At 44.3% G+C, this 14,463-nt stretch overlaps 1 protein-coding gene across 2 annotated transcripts in view; it reads left to right on the top strand.

Moving 5' to 3' along the window:
- Window positions 1–14,463, top strand: part of G9a (histone-lysine N-methyltransferase G9a) — a 145,395-nt gene that overhangs the window by 30,994 nt on the left and 99,938 nt on the right. For both annotated transcript variants that reach the window (XM_077648411.1, XM_077648410.1), the window contains exons 6-7: window positions 959–1,128; window positions 7,165–7,265. In XM_077648411.1, coding sequence (XP_077504537.1) covers window positions 959–1,128; window positions 7,165–7,265 — 271 coding nt within the window. The remainder of the gene's footprint in view (window positions 1–958; window positions 1,129–7,164; window positions 7,266–14,463) is intronic.

Here is a 14,463-nt window from a genome sequence, read left to right as displayed (position 1 = left end):
GTTTTGGCACATCGCGCTGCGACATCACAATCACGCCATCAACTACCCATTGATCTACATGCACAATGTCACTCACATCGAAGTGCTTTTCACAGACACGCACATGCGTGAAGTCAAAGTTGAAGCCAGAGATTACTTGGCGTGGTATGGCGTGCTTTCATTTTTCACGCTGGTCGCTATCACTGGGCAGGCAGAACATCAACACTTTGTCTTCATTTCCCCTGTACCCGGAGTGGCATCCAGGTACGCAACAAGTATGCGGCATCCTGACCTGACTTCTATGCACATCCACGGCACATTTTATGAGACATAGCACAGGGAGAAGCCGAAAACTGCAAGCTCGCATGCCATGCTACTTCGTACAGACAGCAGCTGCCGCCTTCGTTCTCATTTCCCTGATGCCCCCCGCTACGTGCAGCGCCGCATTGCAGCCCAGCCACCGTTGGCAGTGCACAATGCTCTCCCGTAACGTGATGGCAAAGCTTCATGACCAGTAAAAGTGTTGAGGGACTCTGACCATACTAAGAGCTGATGCTGATATTCTTGTTTCTTTTCTCATTTACACGACTGTTCTGTACTTGACGTGAATAAAGAGCCCTGCAATGTACTTTTGATCAAATGACTGCAAATTTTACAAGTAGCATTTTAATTCTGTGAGTGCGGCTCATTTGATTTTGTGCTTAGAGTTTCCTCTAAGTGAGGGTTGCTGCATTGACAGTTTTTTTTTTGGTGCACACTCTGCCAGAAGGCATAGAAAGTTGAGGCAGTAAGGGGCATTGAAAGTTACAAGTAAGCATGCAGACCCATTTCATGTAAGTAAAGACAGACTACGAGAGTAGGCGTTGTTCATCGACCACAAGCGGAAATTGCATGTTGTGTCGTTTACAGTGCTTGAGTGTTGTGGCAGGCTGTACTTGGAGGGCATGCACTCAGATTGGTGCGGTTGATCTTGGTGCAGGGCCACTTTAAGCGGTGCAGCAAGGGCCACCTGTGGCACGCAGAGTGCCAGAAGAATGGCCTCCCCAAGGAGAAGTGCCCCCACTGTGGATGTGACAAAGCCCAGTCCGTGCATCTTGAAGCCCTCGGCTGTCCCCTCTTCCAGATGGCCCCGCAGTGCACTGCTCTCGGGTCAGATTGGAGTCTGTTCAAAAGGCTCTCTATAAACTGTTTCGTTGAAGGTGCATGAGAATGCATAAATACAAATGGTTTCGACTGACTGCAGCAGCAGTTCGCTGAAATATTAGGTTCTTACGGTCGATGGAATCAAAAGCTTGCGACATCGACAATAATGTTCAGTTGCTAATATTGCACCTACAGACGTTGTAGAGGTGCTAAAAGTGGGGTGCGTCAGTGTAATTTTCCTTTCATGAAGTGGTGAAAGTGGTACTCAGCTTGACTCTCAGCTTGACTTGCCTGTGTGCACCAGGAGTCCATGACCGAAAAGAGATGACTGCATGGAGTTGTACACTGTGCTGTAGTGGACGATTGGAGTAATGTTGCCACTAAAACTTTAAACATGCCTTTTGTCATGTCACTTGTTTAGTGTTCAGATTGGGAATAAGGCCATTCAGATAAATATGACAGGTATGCAGAGCAGAGACTGCAGTGGCTAGCAGTGGCAGAATACAGTAGATTTCTTTCAGAATGAATGTGACAGGACCTTGCAATTTTCTGTATCTCACGGGGCTGAGATTCTTAGTTTAGACATGCTTGTCCAGGTTAAGACGTGTTGAAGGCTTTGTAACGTGGCAACTTTATGAAGGTAATGTTGATGAGCACTGCAGTCAATCCTGCTACAATGAAATTTATAGGATGTGTGAAAAATTTTGCTGAAGCTGAAACTTTGTTGTCTTAATTTGGCCTAGGGCAGCAACTGCCCTAGTTGGACCTAGTTGGAACTGACCTGGTTGGACCAGGTCGTGCATGAACAATGTTTATTCCCTGAAATTGGATAGCTTTTGCAGTTATGACATAAGCTCCATGCCACATTTTGACTCTATGTGCTGTTGCTTCACGACCGCATCATCGTGGGCTCCAATTAGATTCTGCTGCTTAACTCACTCCTTGCCGTGGGGAAAATAGGCATTTTTTTTAAGCTAATTTTATTATTTTCTTTTATTAATGTGATAGCATTTAGGCTGTCAGCTCACAAAAAATTCATAACGAAATTTCCTGATTGGCCAGTTCTCCGATGGTGTCATCAGGGTCATGTGACCCCAATTGACTAATCAGAGAGCACTGCGAAATTTAAAATTCCCTATGAAAATTTCCTGATCTGTCGAGAGAGGTCACGTGACCTTGTGACATCTCAGCCCTGCACTCCAGATTGTGCGCAAACTGCCCACAGTTGCCAAATTCAGTGCAGTTGCCACCTGCCTACCACGGTGGTGCGCATGAGCCTTACGGGAGCTTGGGAAAGGCAGCCTGGGTCCCACAAGCTCCACTGGTGGCTGTGTTTGAAACAGCCACGGGCCGGGGCAATGGTGCATCGCTTAACCTCTGCACCACTGTATCAGTAGGGGTATGAAGACTCCTCGCGATCTATGAATACAACTGAGATGGTCGTGACGTCATCAGCACTGCATGACCACCAGTGGACCAAACATGGTATACCGCCAAAATTGAAAATGTGAGGACCCCCAAAATTTGGAAGTTGGCCCACCCCCAAAATTTTGGAAGTAGGCTTACCCTAGAAAATGGGTTAAGGTGGTTTAGTGAGTCGGAGTATTATAATTCCATATTATAATGCAATGGAAGGTCCTGGAACATTCTAGAAGGTGATGACTCATGCGTACCATGCAAGGGTAGTGTAGTCAGTTCCAGCTGGAGTTTTAGCGGGAACTCGCAAGAACATTAGACTCACTGCAGACATCACAGCAGGGAACCAAAGTGCCATCGCATTTCCTTCTCTAAGAATGTGGTTAGGAAGGCCCCCAAGGTTTTATTAGTTTTTTTTTTTTCGGGCAAGATGGCAATTCTTGTAAAGATGGCGAGACCAAATCTTAGCCACTTAGTGTTGACACGAGGCAAATAACGCCCATAGCACTGTGAACATCTCCGTTATATCTTTGGCAGCGCAAGAAATCAGTACTTCAGTAGCAGGTAGCAAACAATGCTCCCTACTGGACAGCAGTTGATGTTTTAGGCTGGTTTCTAGGTGTTATCAAAACTAAAACCAGACTATCTGACATCATCCTGAGGCTCATTGCTACTACTAGCATTAAAAAAAAATTTTCTGTGAAGGCTAAAAACGACAAAACCGAGGTTGTTTGAAAGACTGTCCATATATTGGGAAGTTTTCCCATGCTCACTAAGACAAGCAGCGCACTATGCTCTTCAGTCCCGCATCGAAATTCATCGCCTTATAACAGAGTTACAATTGCTTCGAAACTGAAATTTAACTTCTTGGACTGTAAAACTGATATTGTAGAAGTTGGAAACTGCACTGAAAGCTTTGAAACAGCACCCGATATCATGGGTCACCAGTGACCCATGCTTCATGGATACGTTAAGGAAAGTGTTAAAGTCTCGCAGATATTGGCGACCGATTTCTTGGACTTGACAAGGATTGTTCAAGCATCAAAAAAAAAAAAAAAAAACAGCCAGCTGAAAAGTTTTATTTGTTCTTGTTATTTGTGAGAGATGGCTGAAAGAAACAGTTAATAATTTTCTGAATGTTTTTGCGCTTCCTCTCGATCACATCACTCCGAATATTGGCCAACTTCGTGCCATCAGTGCTGATGACAGCCTTTCATGTGCGTCCCATGCAGGACCGCAGAGGCGAAACGGGCGAGAGTAGGAACGACATAGTGCACACCATATAGGGATGGCAGAAAAGATAAGAAAGCAGGATAGCCTACAAACCCGTGGAAAGTGCTTTGACAGCATTTGCTTTTATAAATAGGCTTTGGTGTGTAGAAGGCTGGCCAGTCATGAGCTGGGGGTCTGTTATTGCTTGCATTTTTCACTCTGATCAAGTGAGGAGAAACGAAACACTAGTTAAACTAGGTAGTTCACTGTTAGCATCGGTGATGAGAGTCACTGCTAGGAAGAATTTTTACCTGCTCACTGTTCAGGTATAATTGTCATGGCTGCAGCTTGCGACGCTGGTTTTTTATTGCTTGTCAGGTATGAAGGGACTTGGCTCATAAGAGCTCCTTGAACAGTAACTACTGAAGTTTGTGAGGACATGCCATAATAATACGATCTTACAATGTGGTTACTGTGTGAAAAACGTGCAGGGAGTGACAGTGGCACTATTTAACCCTTTGAGGGTTTATGATGACCTCAGCTCGTCATGAGCGATCGCCACATTTTGCTGCTTGGTAAATGGCTTTTGAGGAGTTGTACTTGTCAAATGGTGTTTTTGCATTTAAAACATAGCTGGCAGCATCCATTCTTTCATGCGTGCTTTTATTGAATGGGAGTTTTTACACTAGATGGCAGAAGGCATTCCTTGTGTGTTGAGGCTCACTCTGTTAGCATGCGATTTTCCCTTGATTTCAAACAAACATGGCATAATCCATGCAGTGTTATAGTGTGGAAGCGTGTTGTCCGTCGGATGATGATAGCAGAGGTGATGAGGATGGCGACTTCGAGTTTTATTCGAACTTGATAGGGACGAGACTCAACGACAGCGAGTCTGAAGACAAAGAAGGCCTCAATAAGACAATCGTCACCTGCTGTGATTGGTGTCGCATAAATGCATAGACCACACCGTTGGCAGTCTCAAATAGTTTGGAGAAAATCAATGGACGTATAGTGCATTTTGTGTACTATTCAAAATCGACCCTTTCTTTCTGAAGTTCCTAGAGTGGACAATACATAATGGCTAATAAAACATTATTCTGTCCTGTAAAATGTTTTTGCAGATATTTCTGTGTTTTAAACATGTTACTGAAGCATTTCAGGTCATAAAAAATGAGCCATTTTTGTACTTTTTTTAATGAGCCCTTAAGAGGTTAATGGTCCATGGCGCAGACGACTTTGGCGCAAACGTTGTACTGCCTTTGGTGCCTATTTTTAGTGATACTAAACGTTGAAATTAAACTCTTATGAACATTTTTGAATGTGCAGAAATAAATTTCTGGCCTTAATTTTTTTTTTTTGCAAAGTGAATTTGCAAGTTTAATTTTACTTTGCAAAAACTCAGTTGAAATGAAAGCCCAACTTTAAAAAATTGTTGGTTTCAGAGGAAAATTATTGCATTATTTGCATGTTTCACTGAAGGGTAATGAAAATACTTTGTTATAGTGGAAATTTCACTATAGTGATGTTCATTCTAGCATGATTCGACCGTCAGCTTAAAGGGGATTCCACTTCAGGCCATTGTAGACTTGACATTATGTGACATTTTATCTGTGCTTCACAGCTTTCATTCATTTGTAAAATCCAGAAGAAAAAAAAATTCCTTGATACCCCTTTGGCTGCCACTTGAACTACTCCCAGTTAGTGTAACTATCTCTCGGGTCATTTTGGCAATGCTGAGTTGTGTTAGCCCAACACTTATGCTGCTAGATAGTCAGCATGATCAAGCACAGCCAAGCACACAGGTTTGTTGGGTTGGGGGTAGAATGGGCAGCTTGCTTGTTGAAAAGATGACATAGATGGCATTGCCTGCCATGTCGTGTGGAGAAGGTGCAAACAACTCCACTGAACTAGCACTAAGGAAATCTGGAGTCCACAGGATGTCTTGGCAAGCTAGGTAACTCTGAAGAGGCACGGGGTGCTGCTGTGAGAGCCGTACTCTTTTTCCTTTGTGCATACTACAGGTGCACTCAGGGGCATGCTGTCAAGTAGCTAAAGGTAGTGCCACATGTTTCTTTCATTGAGCAGTTGCTTAACGTATTGAGACAAGTGAAGCAGCAGACCAGCATCCGTAAAAGGATGTGCAAGTGTATTGTTTGAGTCTTGCCTCTTGGAATGCAGTCCGACCACTTCTGTTTTGGTCTCAAGGCTTTTGCTTGTGGCAGCACATGAATGCGCATATGAAGCGGTGAATATATACTCCATCTCAGTAGTTCCTTGCAGCACTGCCAAAGCTGCGATGAGTGCATAGGCGACATTCTGACACAGCATGTACTGGGGTATAAAATGGGCATATGGGATAGCATACTCTAAAAGAATAGCATGCTTCAAAGTGTACATGTGCCAAACGCTATTTCAAATCGAGCCTTACCGTATGCTCGTGTTATATATACTATTTCCTGAGTTTAGCTTGGTTGGCTTTTGCATACGCTAAAAGCGTTGTTTTCTAAGTAACGGTGCCCTCAAAACACCCCCCTGCTTTAGACTGAATTCGTCATTGTTATACTGCCATTTTCAATACATGCACTGGCCGTAAACTGGCTCTGGGCTTTCATGTCATCTCATCTTGCCTATTGTAAAACCTATAAGTTAAATCTGCTTTATTTTTTGTTTAGAGTGACAGTTTGCTTCCAGGCTTAAAGAGGAACATCATTTGTTGACAAAAATTGTTCCTGTTCTAAGAACTATACGGCACTACTAGGCTGAGCTTATCATTGCTTCTTCGTTTGCATGTACAGAACTAAAAGTGCTAATGTGACAAATGGCGTAACCTCCCTCAAAATGCTTGCGTTTAGCGTATGTAAGCATGCATACGTAAGCATGCATACAGCTTTTACATTTTTTTGCTGCTGAACTTTTTTACAAAATGAGAGATATAGTATATCTCCTGATTTCCTTCTGCACTTGACCTAATTTTTCCCTTCACTGTTTTGGTGTGATTTAAAATGCAAACCAACTTTCACCTGAAGTGATGCCCTGAATGATGTTGTAGTCTACAGGAAAGGAAAGGAATTTTGCCTTGGAGCCATTGATTTGTTTCGTATTCTGCAAGTCTGAATGCTACGTAATGGGTTTTTCAGGCATTTGAGGCTTATATTGTTTGATTGGTTCAGTTCCGCAGTATTCACCAATTAAATTATCCAAATCTCCGTCGCCTCTAAATGGAATAAGGCATGGCAATTTGGTCAATTTGTACACAAAGCCAATGGAACTAGGTGGGAAGTTCTGTATTTTTCTGCCTTTAAATGGATGCTGCCATGTGTAGTGTCATGATGATACTTTTCTTCCAATATACATAGAAAAAAGTTGGGTGAAAAATATCACCTTGCATACATTTTTATTTTTATTTCATTGCAGCCCTCGTGCACGGATGTCAACTTCAAGGTCAAAGCCTCCAGGGCCTGCAGTAAAGAGTCCGAACTTTGATACAGTTTCAGTGAAAAAAGACACCAGTGATAGTAAGTCCATTTTTTTACTTAGTGCGCAATATTTGTTAATAGTACAGTAGAACCCCACTGTTATGTTTTTCATGGAACTGCGGGGAAAATATTAAGTAGCCGGGAAGCACCCATGATAAAAATGTACAGCCTTTGCCAAAAGTTTGGAGTCCAGGGGGTTTACTTTTGAGCCACACCGTGTGTCTCGTAATGCATCCTTAGTGATCACGGTCTCCTGAAGGTCAAGATTTCTGGTCCTACCCCTCCAATCGGTAGGTCTTCCTCGAGTGTTACAGGAGCTCCATTACGAGGCATAGAACCGACCCCTTGGCTCTAAACTTTTGAGAAAGGCTGTACATTGCTGTCTACAATTCTTTTTTTTTTTTACTTCTTCTTGCAATGCTTCTCTGGCATTTGCAAGGCTTTGTGGCTGTTGCCATGTGCTAAACACCCTGTGATGGCTCTTCTGCTGGAGGAGCCGTTGGTGTAAGGGAGGCAGCAGTGATATGGGAGGCTGCATGGAGCAGGTGAAGCTTGGGTGCGTGTGCTCGCTTGTGTGCTGTTTTCATGGCAGCCGCTTTAATCTTAGTCCTCATATATTGAAACCTATGAATTATGTATTTAGCTGCAGGCGACTAGGAAAACGCGGGTCTCGGAGTCAACCCAGTTCAACCTCATCTTTGACTACCCGTGCAGCACAGTTTCGTTTTCGCGCCTTCGGTCATTTGTGCTTACGCCACAGCAGCGATGGAATTGCACCAACAGCCACAGCAAGATTCACGCCGCCAATAAGCATGCTCAGCGTCAGTGTGGGTGCATTAAGCCAGAAGCCACTGAACACTGTTGTGGCCAAGTGTCAGTGGAGTCTGAGAGTCCCACTTTGGCCAGTGTGCCATCGTCTTTCTGCATGTGCTAAACATAGACTGTCGAAATCCTGGCACAGAGTAAACCAATTTCGCCAAGTGATATATGATATGCATCACACGTCAAAGCTACCACAGTTGCAACGTAATAGCACAGTTTGTACTGCATGGGTTTCTATGGGAGCTTGTGCTGGACTGTCTCACAAAAATTTAGCAGCCGGGAAAATGCAGCACCCGAGAACGTAACAGTGGGGTTCTACTGTATTTCAAGGTTTTAATAATGTTTTGGTTCATAGTTTGCTTCACCATATGCTGTTAATCAGTAGCATCAACAGAAATAATTTTGTATGCAAGAACACTCATGTGCTCAGTGATGCTTATATACTTTTAAACTTGAATAACTTAGGAAAGCTTCATGGTACTTTGTCTGTCATATAAGGGGATGCTAAAAACATGAAATGTTTCTGCTGAGATCCGGTTTGCAATTCGTGCTGGCCTGTTACCAATACGATCACCATACCTAGCATAAAATTTTTGTTGTCTAGTTAGTCTGTAACAGTTTATTACAGTAAAACCTCGTTGTTATGTTTTTCACAGGATTGCGGATAAAAAATGTACCACCTGTAAAGCGTTTGTGGAAAAAAATTAACATCGTTGCCTGCCGTTTTTTTTTGTTGTTTTACTATTAGTATGGGGAACATGCTTCTGTAGACTGTGCAAGGCTTTGTGGCTCTTTGATCGTTCGCATGCATAGGAAGTTCCAAATGTCCTGCAGTGGCTCTCCGTCTGCCTGAGCAGCTGTTGGTGGAAAGGGGGCAGTAGTGTAGAGGGCGGCGGTGACTGGAGTGGCCGATTGGCATGCATGCGTGTTTTGCTCTGTTTTGGCGGAGCCCGCTTTAATCCTACACAATCCTCTTCTACTGGACTGTAGAAATTGCATTTTAAGCTGCAGGTGAAAGGAAAACTGATGACAAAAAAAATGTCTCTGTGCCAACCTGAGCAACTGCATCTTGTACAGCGCTGCCCGTGTAGTGTTTGTCGCAGCATAGTTACGTTTTTGTGCCTTTGGTCGTTAGCGCCAGTGCTGCAGCGGTGATGGAACTGTACCAACAGTCACAACAAAATTCACACCGCCTGTCGTAAGTGTTCTCGACGTTGTCGTGGGTGCACTGTGCAACACACCAGAGGCCATTGAGCATGGTGGTGGCAAATCGCCGACGGTATCGAGTTCCGCTTTGGCCTCATTGCCGTTTTGTGTGTGCTAAATGTAGGTAGTCGAAATGCCAGCACGGAGTGAACCATTATTGGGAAGTGACATTCACAGTGCAGCATGCAGGAAAGCTGCCATAGTCGCAGTGTAACAGCAGAGTTTGTATTGTATGGGTTTCTATGGAAGCTTGGATGGGACTGGCTTAAGGGGGGACACTGGTCTTAAAGCTATTTTTGTTGCTTTTTGACCAATCTTAATAAAAATGCATAGACTTATTCACATTTTTATGCTGATTTCAAATATGCATTTATTTTAAGTGTAGGCCAATTAGTTTTCAAGATAATTAACAATTAATGCCCATTGTTTGAGGCCCAAATAGCAAAATAATGATTTCATCTAAAATTAATTTTAAGGCATGGTTAGATAGCCAGAATAGTGAATTATGAAATGTTGAGAGCAGATTTTTGATATGTCAATTATTACTCATTTTACAACCTTCTGAATTTCAGTATAAAAAATGTGTGTACCAAGTAATGGTAAATTAACGAAAATAATAATTTTTTTAAGGTAAAATGAAAAAATCTGCTCCCAACATTTCACACAGCATACATTAGGCTTTCCATTGCAACCGAAATTTCAGCTCTATGTGACTTGGTTGTTGAGATATCAAGGCCTCAAGATTGCTAGCAGTCAACCATATGCATTTTGAGAAAAGCCCCAAAAACAAGCAGGGGACAGTTTAATAAATATTTACAAGTGCAGTAATATATTTACAATAGGAAATGGCTAGTAGCCACCAGGAATGTAGTCCTTTTGATTGCCAGTAGTATCCAGGTGCCGCTTCTTGAGCACTCCTTGAATATTTTCCGCAATGGAATGCTTTCGAGCGCACTTTTGCTCTGGGCGCTCATCCTTCTCTCGCATTCTTTTTGCGCTCATAGCATTCGTATTGAGGCCCAGTTCCTGTAATATTGCTGCAGAAGTTCTTTTGCTGCCTGCGTCGAACCGCATTACTGCCTCAGCCACGGCAGCCTCAACAGTAAACAATGATGCGTGGCGCTCTTTGGGTGCCAAGGCCCATATCAAAGAGTGTAGGCTTTCATTACTGTTTTGGGTTTTACCCCTATGGCACCGCTCTAAGAGCTTCCTATCCGACAGTCGCTCATAGACAGGGAGCAATGCTTTAGCAACATGGGGTGGAATGTTGTACCGATGCTTTGGAGCAGATTCGCCTCGGGCTGCTGCTGCATTTTGCTGGCACCAAGAGTCCAGTCCCGATGGGCAGAAGCTATGGTTTGATGCCTCATCAGTAGAGGTAATGTGGTGGTAGGTGGCCATCACAGCCTTCTGCGTAGCCTCTACATCCCCATTATGGGATTTTAAAGCCCAGGCATAATAGGAGCTTAACTTTGTTATGAGGCTGCCTGTCAGTTTGCCTTTTCCTCCAAGGTTTTCGGCACCTTTGTGTTTGGACAACAAAGTCCGCAACGCTGTTCCCATACGTTTCTGCACGTGGTTTATGCAGTCTTCTTATTTTACTTTGATGTATCCATACACATCTGCCTCTTGCACAGCTAGAAAAGCCCGACTATCACCGTCCGAAAGCATTGTGGTATAGCGAAGGCCACACTTCTTCAACGACCTTTCAAAAAGAATAAGGGCTGCCTCAACTTCCATCTCTCCAGCCTTTTTTTCTGAGTTTTTTTGGCATAGGTGCCCAGCCCTCCAGGACTGGTATGATGGGTCACCTTCTTTTGGGCCTCGCTCGCAGCCGGCACAGAAGTTGCACAATACAACATAGTCCAGCACAAGCCCGGTAAACAGTTCGATGACGGTTCCCACACCAATGTGGGATGTGTGGCCGCGTGTCATCCAAGTGCCGTCGTATGATACTGCAATATTGCCGGGGTTCCCAAGGTACAATTCATTATAAAGTTCTCGAACCGACCGCGCACACTCTTGTGTAACTTCTTCGGCTGCACGAGCTGCTGCAGGTGTCAACTTTTTTTTCACATAGTCTTGCCACGTTTTATTGTGGAGATTGTGGTGCGAAACGTTCAGCGATGAAAAAATGTCATTCAGAGCTGTCTGCTGGTTGCCAGTGCTCTGCATTGCACGAGCAGCGAGCACATTCACCACAAAAGGGTTGATCTTCTGATCGCCACGTACCCGCGGCGAACTCCATGCAGACGATGCGTCTCCACAGCTCGCACATTGAAGATAAAGTTTAACGGCAAGGCCGTATTCTCGCTCATCTTTTACGAAGCTCAAGTCATTGCCGCCACACATTTTACACTTCAGAAGTTTCAACAAACTGTTGAGCGATTCCAAACAAACGATCGTGAAGCTTGCCTCGTCGAGCAGACAGTCCGACGCGCTGCCGTCACGTAAACAACGAGACTTCCGCTCCGTTGCTGGAGTTGAGGCGAGTTCTCGCAGTTTTTGTTCAGTCTTCGTCTTATTTTGGAGCACATTTGAGGGCTCCAGCATCACTGTATCATGGCGGATGCGGGCGCTGCCGCTTACAGCTTCCCGTGCTGCGGAGCGCGTTAGGCCTACCTGCGCGGCCTCGCCGACACGATCGTTCAGCGCAGGAGTTTCATCATTGTCGGGGCGCACAGCAGGGCGTCTCTTGAGGTTATCGACCAGCGACTTCTTCCTTTTCTTGCCGAATTTATGCCTTGAGTGCACCTTGCGCGCTGAACCAGGCATCGCTGCGCGTTTCGTGCACTGCACGGTCCGGCACAAACAGTCACGTCTCCCCGCGGCTCGGGCGCGTCAAGCAGACGCTGCCAGCCAGCTCCACCAATCGGATGACGACCTGTAGTCACGTGATCCGCGGCAGCCAATAGGATTTTGAATACTACCTTTTCTTTTTTGCTATTTTCTCGGCAACCAATGGGCGAACGGAAGCCGTAGTGGCGGGAAATTGAAGGCGAAAGGCGGCTTTTTCAAATGAGACCAAGATGGCTGCGGTGCCGCGCATGAAACGGGAGCTACGCTTTGCGAAATACTGCTGTTTCGGCGCCGATTTCAGCTCAAATTCGGGCGACATGGATTATATAAATTGGTATTGTGAGTAAAATACTGACCTTAGAGGCGAGAAATTTAACAGAGAGGTAGATAAATGGCTGCTGATTTCGAAAATAACATTTTCTAAAAACTGATTTTTTCGAGATTTTTCGGCCCGAAAGACCCGTGTCCCCCTTAAGAAAACATAGCTTCCGAGAAAGCACAACACCAGGGAACGTAACAGCAGGGTTCTACTGTAGTAATATTGTGCTAAAAAACAAAAGCTAAGACTAAGGAACATCTGCAGCCTACTTCTTTTTCCTCACATCTCCTTTTGTCCTTGTCTTTTTAGTGCAGTATTACATGTTCATCATACCAATTAAGGCCATGAGCGAGTTTTCTGATGATAGCAGGGGCTTACAGGTGATTGTGGAACTCAGCATGTAAGGGGGGCTACACAGCATGGTGTGTTCCGTATCTTCTTTGCGGTGCTTACAGGATGTGGGCTTCTGAATGCCACCCAAGTTGCTGCAGCAAGAGGGCTGCTCAAATTCTTGGTTGCTGTTATTGAATGGTTACTCCAAAACCTTAAAACGGACACTGAGGACAAATTGAAGTTGTCTTGTGTGATAGAATACAGCATTCCAACGACAGAGACCACTCTTATCGAAAACGGAGCTCTTGTAAGCTAAAAGATTATGAAATGAAATACAGCTGTTGCCATTACTAGTCATTTTCACAAATAAACTGCATGCTGTGGTGTGGATCCCAAAGGCTATGCTACACCGCCATTCACTGCAAAACGGCATCAATAAAAGTCTTTCTTGGTGTAGACGTCATGAGCTTGAATCGCATGGTCTGGAAGATTTTTAATTCAGTTTTTCAGCCATAAATTCGTATTTTGCTGCCAGACAAACATTGACGTGTCCAGAAATAGCCAGAAAATTTTTTTTTTTACTGAGAACAATAATTGGTTGGAATTGTGCTCAGTGTTCCTTTAAACCTGGGCAAGCCATTGCCGGCTTCGCCTGTGTAACTGTATTGTGCTGGTTTGTGCAGCTGAGACTTCTTAGCCCTCAAATGGTGCACTCATTTGATGGCAAGGCAGGAAATAGCTAGAGAGTTGTGCAAACAATTTAATTTAGGGGTGTGCGAATATTGAAATTTCCGAATACGAATCGAATACGAATATAAAGAAAAAATGGCTTCGAATATCGAATATCTGGTCAGCACAACAAATAAATTCAGAAAAGATAAACAAGCAAACATTGCTGCTCATATTTTTTTCAAAATAGTGTATGGCCTTTGCAACTGAAATAAACGAGCACCGTATAAAAAAAAAAAATCATGATGTGCGCAGAATTGTATACTACTTAACTGAACAGCATAATAGTATCCAACCTGCAGTGTGGTCAGGCAAAATGAAATCCATAACATGACAAGACTGGAAACAAAAATAACATGATGGCTAGTAAAACCTCATTAATTCGGAGTTCAAAGAACCGACAGAAATGCCCAGGTTATTCGAAGCTCGATTTATAAAATGCCCCCCCCCCCCCCAATAATAAAAAAAAAACTACTGAAAATGCGGTAGTCTTATGAGGCGGCTCTATCGTGCAAACACCTTTAATCACGTGATGAGCATCGAGTTTCGGCGTGCTGGAAGACATCGCGAACGTAAGCGATATGGGAATGCACATTGACGTCGGAATGGCAAGTCTGCATCTAAAAAGGAAAAAAAAAATTGACCAGCGACGCATCAGTCAGCATCTGAAAGCGGCACGGTGCTGAGATTGGACTACTGGCGAATGCGCGGGCCGACAGTTGCCATTGCCACGGGCGGGTGCCGAAGCTCAGAAACCAAAACTACGCGGCCAGGCTATTTTTTTTTTACCTAGTGACAGGGGCGCTCCTAACGTTGTCACGCCTGCCGTTACGCCCACATAAGAGGTGCATGGGTTACAGTGCACCATGCAATAAATAGGCAGGATTTTTACAGCGTCGCTTGCCCTGTTGTGACACCTCGACCCACCCCTTCGGGAGCCTCACGTGAAATTCTGCAAGTAGGCTTTCCCACATAGCGTAGTTGATCAAAACAAGATGGCGGTGGTCCCACTCGGAGCGTTAAGGTGAC

This window comes from Amblyomma americanum, chromosome 1 (genome assembly GCF_052857255.1).
Source record: "Amblyomma americanum isolate KBUSLIRL-KWMA chromosome 1, ASM5285725v1, whole genome shotgun sequence".
Lineage (NCBI taxonomy): Eukaryota > Metazoa > Arthropoda > Arachnida > Ixodida > Ixodidae > Amblyomma > Amblyomma americanum.
The sequence above is the reverse complement of the archived record's forward strand: the minus strand, read 5'-3'. Positions and strand labels throughout refer to the sequence as shown.